General features: G+C 47.9%; 1 protein-coding gene across 2 annotated transcripts; it reads right to left on the bottom strand.

The window, feature by feature from the left end:
• Nucleotides 1–525: 525 nt before the first annotated feature.
• Tubb1 (tubulin, beta 1 class VI) lies at nucleotides 526–9,993 on the bottom strand. Of its 2 annotated transcripts, XM_039106739.2 has the most exons (5): nucleotides 9,834–9,993; nucleotides 4,355–4,463; nucleotides 3,568–3,678; nucleotides 2,697–3,469; nucleotides 526–1,868 (listed from the first exon to the last, which is right to left on the bottom strand). In XM_039106739.2, the coding sequence occupies exons 1-5, from the start codon at nucleotides 9,888–9,890 to the stop codon at nucleotides 1,752–1,754; spliced, it is 1,167 nt and encodes a 388-aa protein (XP_038962667.1). In that variant the 5' UTR covers nucleotides 9,891–9,993; the 3' UTR covers nucleotides 526–1,751. The 2 variants fall into 2 exon arrangements, with proteins under 2 accessions (XP_038962667.1, XP_003749686.1); XM_003749638.6 differs by having other exon boundaries at nucleotides 526–3,469; nucleotides 9,834–9,991.
• Between the last annotated feature and the right edge of the window lie 1,115 nt (nucleotides 9,994–11,108).

Raw genomic sequence — 11,108 nt, 5'->3', positions numbered from 1 at the left:
AGCAGATTCAGAGGCCTTCTTAACACCTGGTTAAGCAAAGAGCTAAGTAACTCCAGCTTAGGGAGTCATTTATTAAGGGAGCCAGAGAGATGACTAGAGGTGAGGCTCAGAAATTATGGATTAAAGTAACAAATACAACCAAATGAGAGTCCAGCTGATCCAACAAAAATACTGAATTAACACCAGGATCAAACAGACTCAGACCCAGCCCCTCAGGGTAACACAGGACAACTTGCCAAGATAGGAGGCAATCCAGCCCCTTATCAGCATGTGACTAACTAGTATCAGAGGCAGAAATGTGTCCTTATGTGCAAAACAAAGGGATCCGGGGAGCTTTGAAACTGACTCCTGTTGATTTGAGCTGCATCAACGTCACCATGGCAACCATATGACTGAAGGGACCAGGTGTCCCTGGGCATTTTAGTCAGCTGGTGATTCAATCTACCCGCGCCTTATAGAACAGGAGGTGAGATGCATCAGTCTGAGCGGTGGGGCTCCAAGAAAAGGAGTCTGAGATAAAATGACTTAGTCATTTAAAGTGGAGTTTATTTGCATTTTAGTGATTATTAGTGAACAAACGGAAGTCTTCACAGTCTTAAAAAGCAAAAAAAAATTTTTTTCAAAAGAATTACAGTCTTTTTTTTTTTTTTTTGCACATATGTAATTACCTTTTGAGGTTTGCAGTGAAAGCGTCCAGGTTAAGCGTGGGGCTGACACCCGCAGAGTCGTGAACTATAAGGAAGTTTATCCAGGAGTGGAGAGGTGCGCGTATCTCACTTAAGCTACTGTTTCTCAGTCCACACCAAAGCGGAAAGTATTTAAAAAGACTTGGCGCTTTTTTCAATCGTATGAACAGGAGCTTGGCAAGTCATAGCAACAATAGGGCCTGGTTTTCTCACTTTAAGCATTTCCTCACAGCGCACATACGAAGAGAGTGCCTCCACCTGCTGCCTTATCGTCGATGATCATAAACTGAAGCCCAAGGGAACAGCTGGTGACAGAGGACTTGCCTAGCACATCCCAAGGCCTTCCATCCCCAGCGTCCTGGAGACAAACCGAGACGTGAGACTCCAGCTTCACGCAAATAACTCCCTTTAGAAGGTCAGACAGGAGAGCTGGATAATTTCAGCGGATCACAAAGACCCTGTGCACCTCAGACCTAGGTAACTGTAAGAGGCGCCCGCGTGCTCAGTCCTGCTATAATGAATGTGGCATTACAAGGCTGTGTCATCCTGCTAATGTCTATGGCAACTTCTGCAAATTAATCTGAACTATAAAAGTTCCCTAATGAGACCGTCCGTGTCCACTGTCACCAAGGAGGACGCTGCGGCATCGCGGCTACGTTCCTGCCTTCAGACGGTTGCTGAGCATGCCTCGTGCCCTTTCCAGAGAGCGGAGAGTCTGTACAGCAGCTTCAGGGGGCGGGGAGTGAGCGAAAAGTGAAAAGGACATTCTCGGCCGTTAAGAGGAAAACCAAGGACAATCATTAGCGAACTACTGGCATCTCGTTCTAATAAGAAGACACGGAGAAATAGGTTGGAAGCTGGTTACTGAGAAACAAAGGCCCGCGGACTGGAATGCCTCGCTCTTGATGGTCTTTTGGACGGTGGGAGCCGACGGGAGAGAGGTGGTTTTTCCAGACTCCCTTTGTCTTTTTCCAGTCAGCCTGTCGAGTGGTGCATAAGGCCCACGCGGCTTGACCACGGAGGCGGACTCGTGCTTCCGTTGGCCCTGAACCTCCCACACGCTGTTCAGACAGCTTTGTGAACGAGGACTCTGAAGCACCCCAGCTGCCCTGGGTGCTGGATACCCAGCAACGCTGCTACAGGGCTCCTGGCAAACTTGCACACTTCGTCTGCATGTCTATGCTACAGCTCGTAAAAAAAAAATAAATAAGTAGGGCTCCCTACAGTAAATTCACTTGCTATTTAAAAAGAAAGAAAGGGGGTTGGGGATTTAACTCAATGGTAGAGCGCTTGCCTAGCAAGCGCAAGGCCCTGGGTTTGGTCCCCAGCTCCGGAAAAGAAAGAAAGAAAGAAAGAAAGAAAGAAAGAAAGAAAGAAAGAAAGAAAGAAAGAAAGAAAGAAAGAAAGAAAGAAAGAAAGAGAGGGGGGGAGGGAGGGAGGGAGGGAGGAAGGAAGGAAGAAAGAAAGAAAGGAAGGAAGGAAGGAAGGAAGGAAGAAAGAAAGAAAGAAAGAAAGAAAGAAAGAAAGAAAGAAGGAACAATGTGCATTTGACTATCAAGTCCTGTCTAGGAACTGTGGGCGAAAGCCTTGCTGCTCTCACTGCTATGCCGAGGTGAGGGATGAGGGCCCTAAGGGCTTCAGGACAGCCACAGATCTTTGGAGAAACTTCTGAAAGTGGCTGCCTTCTAGCTTCTCTCCTAGCTAATGGTTTTTGTCTTCTGCCCCCATCTCTGCCTCCTCCTCCCCACCCTCTTCGATGTCCTCTAGCCCTGCTCGGACATCTTGGAATTGTTGGTACTCGGACACCAGGTCGAGGATGTCTGCCTCCGCTTCCCCAAACTCACTTATGTCCATCCCTTCACTGGTGTACCAGTGCACAAAAGCTCTCCTCCTGAACATGGCTGAGAAGTGCTCAGAGACCCGGGTGAAGAGCTCTTGAATGGCTGTATTGTTACCCAGGAAGGTAGCCGCCATGTTCAGTCCCCGGGGTGGGATGTCACACACAGCTACCTTGACATTGTTGGGGATCCATTCCACAAAGCAGTTGCTGTTCCTTGTCTGAATGGACAGCAGCTGTTGATCCACTTCCTTGGTGGACATCTTACCCCGGAAGATACAAGCCACAGTCAGGTAGCGGCCACGGCGAGGATCACAGGCAGCCATGATGTTGCGGGCATCGAACATCTGTTGGGTGAGCTCCGCCACTGAGAGGGCTCGGTACTGCTGGCTACCCTGGGCTGTGAGTGGAGCGAAGCCAGGCATGAAGAAGTGAAGACGAGGAAAGGGCACCATATTCACTGCCAGCTTGCGCAGGTCTGCATTAAGCTGGCCCGGAAAACGCAGTGAGGTCGTGATCCCACTCATGGTCAAGGACACCAGGTGGTTGAGGTCCCCGTAAGTGGGCGTGGTCAGCCTCAGGGTGCGGAAACAGATATCGTAGAGTGCTTCGTTGTCGATGCAGAAGCAGGCATCTGTGTTCTCTATCAGCTGGTGGATGGAGAGCACCGCGTTGTAGGGCTCTACCACGGTGTCTGACACCTTGGGGGACGGCATGACGCTAAAGGAATTAAGGATCCGATCCGGGTACTCCTCCCTGATCTTGTTCATGAGCAGGGTGCCCATGCCTGAGCCTGTGCCTCCACCCAGAGAGTGCACGATCTGGAAACCTTGCAGGCAGTCGCAGCTCTCGCTCTCTCTCCTCACCACATCCATGACCGTCTCGATCAGCTCCGCTCCCTCTGTGTAGTGGCCCTTGGCCCAATTGTTACCAGCACCAGAGTTACCTATGAGCAGGAGAAATATGGGAGGGGGGAAAGGTAAGATGAGAACCACTGGAAGACATCCAGCTCTTCCTGGTAGAAGCTTCTGGAAAAAAGCCTACCGTGAACAAAACTGTCAGGCTGAAAGAGGATTCCCAATCTGCTGGATCGGATGCTGTCCATTGTCCCAGGTTCCAGGTCCACAAGGACAGCTCGGGGCACGTACTTCTTACCTGTGCAGATTAGTCGGAACAAGTCAGCAGGTGAAATGGATCCTTGGTATGCTGGTCCAAAACCACGAGCATTCTACACGGAGGCCTTTAGTAAACAGACATTTTCTTTCTTTCTTTCGTTTTTAGTATAGAATATATAGTAGTGTGTGTGTGTGTGTGTGTGTGTGTGTGTGTAGAGAGAGAGAGAGAGAGACAGACAGACAGACAGACAGACAGACAGAGGAGACACAGAGAAGAGTAGAGGCTGGCCATGTGGAGAGAGAGGGGCGAGGGGAATGGGAGAGAAGGGACAGAGAGGAAAGAGCAAGAGAAGAGGTTAAGTAGACATCTTAATATCTATGACCATATCTGACCCAGCCCACCATGATATGAGCCTGTAAAAATACCTTTCGAAAACTCTGCTCCTCTCTTTCCTGTGTGTCTGGCTCATTGTCTCACCAAGAACATGGCTTCTTGCCCTTCCTGTGGGGGAATAGCTGGCTAATGTGGCTGAACGCCTTCTCACCCTGCCCCTTGCAACTGGAGTGGGCCACTTGCCGTGCAGACTCCAAAGCCCTGCATGCCTGCCCACCTGTTGTTCCTTGTTGGGACTTCGTTCTTTCACACTAGGGTCATCTCTCTACCTAGGCTGCCCAGATGGCAGGCCAGAGCTCACCCAGCAGGCAGGCAGCCCTACCGTAGGCTTCGTTGTAGTAAACGCTGATTCTCTCCAGCTGAAGGGCTGAAGTCCCGCAGTAGCTCCCAGCGCAGTCAATCCCATGTTCTTCCCCGATCACCTCCCAGAACTGCAGGCAGAGAGAATAAAGTCAGTCCACAGGCTGAAGAGCTGAGCCAGGAAAGGTGTTTGCCACCAAGGCTGACCACCTAGGTTTGATCCCTGTGACCCCACGTGGTGGCAGGAGAGAACCAACTACCCCCAAATTGTCCACTGACCACCACACTTACACCACAGCATGTGTACACCCTTTTGCATGGGCATGCACACCAACACACATAGATAGATAGATAGATAGATAGATAGATAGATAGATAGATAGATAGATAGATACATACATACATACATACATACATACATACATACATAGATACATAGATAGATACATAGATAGATACATAGATAGATACATAGATACATAGATAGATACATAGATACAGAGATACAGAGATACAGAGATAGGTGATAGATACATACATAGATAGATAGATCAATAGATGATTGATAGGCAGACAGACAGATAGATGTAGTGAGAAGAAAAGTCATTGAAAGGGAGAGTTGGCCCCTGTGAGGGAATGGGTGGCCTGGAGGCTACCTGATCCTGCCCAACACGTCCTCTTTCACTGTGTGTGACTAAGAAGGCTGTGCTAGATCCATCTGAGCTCCTGAAGTGAAACATCAGACACACATAGCATTACATTGAATTTTGCTGTTAACCCCAGTTCGTTAGAGCAGGTCCTTTTAGAATCTCACTTCAGTTGAGGGAGCTGGAACTTCACCTTGCCTCAGTCTGAGCTGGAGAAGTGTTGATCTCAGGAAATGAGAACAAACTGAATTCTTATTTATTTCACAACAGTGTCTCCTCTCCGCTTTGGGAAGTTTTCCTTCATGAAATTCACTCCAAAAGCCCTCAACCAGGGCCCTTCTGCACAATTTGACGTATTGTGTTTTGACCATCCAACCTAATTCCAATTCAGAATTAGGTATAGTGTTGTCTTGGAATAGTCTACGTTTCCAATCATGCATACAGCATTTTTTTTTTTTGAGATAGACTCTTACTGTGTGTCCCTGGCTGGTTTGCAACTTGTCATGTAGACCAGGCTGACAAACTCACAGAGATCTGACTCTGCCTCCTGCGTGCTGGCTTAAAAGGGATGTGCCATCATACCCTGCTGAGTAAAGAAAGCATTTTACTCTTGCTCTTCCCCTCTTACCCCACCCACTTTGTGCCTTCTCTCCCCATTCCCTTCCCCCCTTCTCTCCACATGCTCATGGCTGGTCTCTACACCTCTACTCCTCTTCCTCCTCCTCCTCTTCTTCCTCTCTCTCTCTCTCCCCCCCCACTACTTAACTCCCCTCTCCATGCCCTGAATAAACTCTATTCTATACTTTAAAAAAGCATTTCATTATTTTTGCATTCATTCATTACTTTTCCATGTGTGTTGGCTGATGTGTGCAAAAACAATCAGTGGTAGTGAGGCCTCTCAACCAGGTAGGCCCCCAGGATGGAGCTCAAGTCTCGGTGGCACCTTTACCAGCTGAGCCATCTTGCCAGCCCACAGCATCTATTAACATAGGGAACTACTGGAATGGTCTCATTAGGCCATTCAGAAAAGCTCTCATATTAAAGCACAATGGAAAACACATCCCCTCGAGTCCAAAACCTCCAAGGGTAATAAACTCCCCAAGCCTACTCTGTGAGCAGCACCTCTGCTTCGGCCACACCTCTGGATAAGAATGCACTGTGCTAGAATGGGCTTTACAGAGCGGGGGAGGAAGTTCGAGGAAGTTATGAGATGATGGAGATGAAATGTGTCTTATGTATGTGCACATGACTGTGTGCACTCATGCCTGTAGGTGCACATACACTTGCTAGGACGTGCGCGTGAAGGTCAGAGGTCGAGGCCCGGTGGTTTCCTCCGTCACCCTTACCCTTACTTTTAAAGACCGAGTTGCTCACTGAACTGGAGTTCATTGATTTTGATCCAAACCTGTGACCGTTAACCTGCCCCCACTCCCCGATATGGGTGTTTGGGATTTAAACTCAGGTCTTCATGCTTCCAAGGCAAGAGTTCTTTCAGGTAAGCCATCTCTTCAGCCTACAATATTTCTTGAGATTCTTTTTTTTTTGGGGGGGGGGTTCTTTTTTTCGGAGCTGGGGACCGAACCCAGGGCCTTGCCCTTCCTAGGTAAGCGCTCTACCACTGAGCTAAATCCCCAGCCCCATTTCTTGCGATTCTTAAAGGCACAACAGGAAGTCAATGCTGGGACCCCGCCTACCAGAGGAAGTCATTGCTGGGACTCCGCCCACCAGAGGAATTCATTGCTGGGACTCCACCCACCAGATGGTACAACCCGGAAGGCTGCAGGAGCGGACCATCCCATATCTTTCCGTTCATTTCCTCCGCCAGGCCTCTCCCCACCTTATCACCTAAGGTCAGCGCAGTCTCCCTAGCCCTCCCCACCCCCACTACTCTGGTGATTACAAAGGTCTGACCGGACTCCTGTGGTACGTAAGGGTGACTGATGCTTTTCAGGCAGCAATAGTGTTTGCCCTAGACTCCAAAACCTGCAGTTCAAGGCAACCCAGCCCTCGCTCTCCCGGGTGTTCACTCACCCAAAGGCCTCCAAGTCAACACAGCACAGAGACACTTGCGCATCCGTGTAGATTGTACACCGTTGGTCAGAGCTAAGGAATGGAACTTACTCTGCAGTCTCCCAAGTGAAGTATCGGATAGGAAACACGACTATACACAGTGGGGTTTTTATTTTTCAGCCTCAAAGAACCAAGTTTTGTCACTTACTGGAAAATGGTCGAAGCCGGAGATAATTGTGAGGACTGAGCCAGTCTCCGAAAGACAAATATGTTTTCCCCCATTTGTGTATATAGTCATATAGAATAACGTATGCATATACAAGATAAAAGTGGGGGAGTAAAAGGGTAATAGGGACTTGGTGTGAAGGAACGTACTAAAGATACAGCACAGATTTGGTTAACGATGTAATCGTAGACAAGAAAATTAGGAGAGTGGAAAGGCCCTCAGGTTTTCCCAGCTGCATTCCCTACAGTAGAGGAGGCCAGCGTCCATCCCTGGGTCAAACACTATGTGGTCCGAACACACAGTGAGCTACAGCTACTGCCCAACTCAAAATGAGGGGCGGGGTTTGCCCCTGCTAGCACATGGATCCCCTCAAGGTGCCTGGAAGGGCAGCCGTGCACAAAGACCTGAGGTGGAAAGGCGGTTGTCAGGGAAGACAGTGAAAGATACAGTTGTGTGAGCGGGGCAGAGTTTGCAGTTCATACGTTTATTTTGCAGTATGCCGTTTATTTCGATGGGGGGGGGTTTATACAACATACTCACTACTACTGAATTTGCACGCAAAGAACGACAGGGAAAGCTTCATGTAGCATACATTTTACTGTGCCCAAAAGTTTTTCATTGTATCTTTCTTTTTAGAGCTACATGATAGTTCACTGAATTCATAACGAACAGGACACAACTGTGTTCATATATGTGCACGTCAGGTGAATCCCTGTAGGTATTTGGAGATTCCTTCCCTTTAAAAATGTGTCTTGTACGTTGATTTATGTATGCGGGTGGAGAGCACACACGTGCCACAGCACAAAAGTGGAGGTCAGAGAGTAGTTTGTAGGAGTCTATGCTCTCTTACCATACGGGTCTTGAGGGTCACACTCAGGTCCTAAGGTTTGGCAGCAAGTTTCTTTACCCACTGAACTATCTCGCGGGCCCTGGTCCTCCCACCCTTTTGACTGTGTTCGTGAGGGTGGTATGAAGAAACAAAGGTCTCTAATGGTGGTGTTTTTAAACACATAATTCATACACATAAAAATAATTTCCAATTAGCACAGTGAGCTCTCTCCACAGATGCTTCAAATCCATTGTTGGTCTTAAAATTAGGAGTGCAGATCCTAGCTTCCAGGCCCTGCCTTCCTGGCTTTGCACAGGGGAAGGAGTCAAGAGCCTCACTCAGAATTGCAGCAGGAGAAAGGAAGTAAAGAGGAGAACTTATGCGTATACCAGAATGTTTTAATTACTTATCTCTGTATTTGTCACTTTAATTTTCTATCGCATATTAAGTTTCTTTGTACCATAAGCGTAGACTCTACCTGACCCATCATGGCTCACTGAACAGTGAGGAAGAGGGAGCAGAAAGATTCGAGAGGCGGAGACTTGGGGGAGTGCTGGGAGACGTCTTCCAGACATGGGCTGACCATGGCACTCAATAATTTACAGAATCTGTGGCTGCCTGTACCGGCTCAAGCCAAGATTCCTCAGTAGTCCAGCAGGCAGCACTGAGGGGACTCCATGAATTATAAAGTGTGTGTGTGTGTGTGTGTGTGTGTGTGTGTGTGTGTGTGTGAGAGAGAGAGAGAGAGAGAGAGGCAGACAGAACAGAGAAAGACAGAGAGACAAAGAAGGAGAAGAAGGAGAAGAGGAAGAGGAGGATATGGATGTATTAGAGAGACTGTCTAGGGAAACTGGTAGGAGGTAGATAGTCCTGGTGGATCTAAGCAATAAGTATGTGTAAAATTGCCAAAGAATGAGTTTTTAGAGGAACTTTGGGGATGAAAGACAACACAGTGACATAGCAGACAAACAAAAAACAAAAACAAACAAACAGAAAAACCTTCTGGTAAGGCTGAGGAGATGGCTCAGCAGGGAAAGGGAGCTGGCCAGCAATCTTTAAAGACCTGAGTTCAATTCTTTATAATGCAAAGAGAGAACCAGCTCCAGCAGGCTGTGCAGTGATCACCATAAATACACAACTGGCACCCACACTCTCTAATAAATAATTCAAATTAAGAAAAACATTTTAAAGCCCTGCTTCTGCTGATGGTTAACAAGGAAAAGAAGCTTGTGGTCAAACCTAATGACCTGAGTCGAATCTCAGGGACCCACAGTGGAAGGAAAGGACCACCTGGGAAAATTGTCTTCTGACTTCCAAATGTATGCTGGGATGCCATACCTGCAGGAGTGCATGAGCAAGCGAGTGTGTGCGCACGCGCACACACACACACACACACACACACACACACACACACCCCCACCACCACCACCACCACCACCACCACCACAAACATACATAGTCACACACACAATTATAATAAACACAATTTAAATTAAGAAAATTTCCCAAAAAGCTTCAGAAAATGCTTGAAACAAATTACTGGGTTTAGATGAGGAAAGCTCATTTTAAAACACTAAAAGCAAAATGGCTCCTATACCCATTTACATGTGTAATTACAGGCAAGATTAACATTAATTAACACTCTAACTCTAATAGTTTTGCTAAAAGACCTTCTTTAATAAGCCACCCATTTAGCAAGTATTTGCAAACCTGAGAGGCCCAGCTTCCTCCCAGGGACCTGAGTGTATGTTGGTTGGGCACCAAGCTGGTTTGCTCTGCCCTTACTTACCTTGGCTCCGATCTGGTTGCCACACTGGCCAATCTGAATGTGCACGATTTCCCGCATCCTAGCCTTGAACCCAAGGGTCAGTTAGGTCGAAGAGTCTGGAAGAGCCTGGGTCACCAGTGAGAGCTGGGTGCAGTTTCATGGTCTTGGTGGGACCAGCCCACCCAGCTGCTCTCCCAATTGGCCTGAGGGCGTGTCTGGCTGAAGGCCCCACCCCAGGCCTTCCCTGCTTTCCACTGTCAGGGTAAGAGGGGGCACTTTCCTCTCCTGAGTTGTGCTCAGTCATTTCCTAGATATGCATCCAACTGAGGCTTCCTCTGTGTGGCTGGAACCCGGAGCTGGCCCCTCTCACAGACCTGGTCTCAATGGCCTCTGAGCTATGGTAGTGTCACTGACTGACATCCACAAGTTATGGGTGCATCCATGAGTTATGGGTGAATGGGGCCACTGGATCCCACCCCAAAAGAGCTTTCCATATCCAAGTCACCATTTTGCCCATCTATGGCCTGCCTTGCTGTCTTCAGCCACATGGCCTACAGAGCAATTTGGGAGCCAGCCTCGGGCCTCGGGAATGTGGTTGGACATTCTAAAATTACAAATTTTAATAGTAAAAACAAGTACTAGGCTGACCAGATGGTTCATTGGTAAAGTGACCTGACATGAAACCCAATGACCAGGGTCCAATCCCGGAAACCCATATAGTGGAGAGAACTGATCCCCACACATGGGCTGTGAGGCAGACACACACACACACACACACACACACACACACACACACACACACTAAAATAAACTAAGAATTAAAAAAAATAGCTACTACTTATAACAGTAAAATGGTCATAAAATTAAGCTCCCTTTTATACCTGGCAAAAGCTGAGAAGGTGACACGGATGTCTTGAGCGCTTGGTTAAGCACGAGGACCAGAGTTTGGTTTTCAGCACTCAGTTCAGGAGGCTCACAACCAACTGCAACTCCGGTTCCAGGGAATGCAACACCGTCAGCCTCGGAAGGCACCTGCCACTCATAGGTGCCCACACCGCTCTCAGACACAAACGCAGATGCATAATTAAAAATAGAATAAATCTTTCAAACAGAAATAAATCACCTTTGAGAGAGAAAATGTGGGACTGGGGCTACGGGTCAGTTTGGTAGAGTGCTTGCCTAGTGTGCATAAAGCCCTGAGTTGGATCCCCAGCACTGCATAAAACGATCATTGTGGTGCACATCTATAATCTTAGCACACGGGGGTGGAGGTAGGAAGATCAGAAGTTTAAGATT

This window comes from Rattus norvegicus, chromosome 3 (assembly GCF_036323735.1).
Source record: "Rattus norvegicus strain BN/NHsdMcwi chromosome 3, GRCr8, whole genome shotgun sequence".
NCBI classification, from domain to species: Eukaryota; Metazoa; Chordata; class Mammalia; order Rodentia; family Muridae; genus Rattus; species Rattus norvegicus.
Note: the sequence above shows the minus strand (reverse complement) of the source record. Positions and strands in the feature narration are given on the sequence as shown.

What these genes read in the sequence shown, in the direction of transcription:
- Tubb1 (XM_003749638.6), bottom strand. Translation starts at nt 9,890, where the DNA reads ATGCGGGAAATCGTGCACATTCAGATTGGCCAGTGTGGCAACCAGATC. An exon ending in TTACTACAACGAAGCCTACG is followed by an intron (nt 3,679 to 4,354) that starts GTAGGGCTGCCT and finishes TAATCTGCACAG; the next exon opens with GTAAGAAGTACGTGCCCCGA. An exon ending in GCCTGACAGTTTTGTTCACG is followed by an intron (nt 3,470 to 3,567) that starts GTAGGCTTTTTT and finishes TCCTGCTCATAG; the next exon opens with GTAACTCTGGTGCTGGTAAC.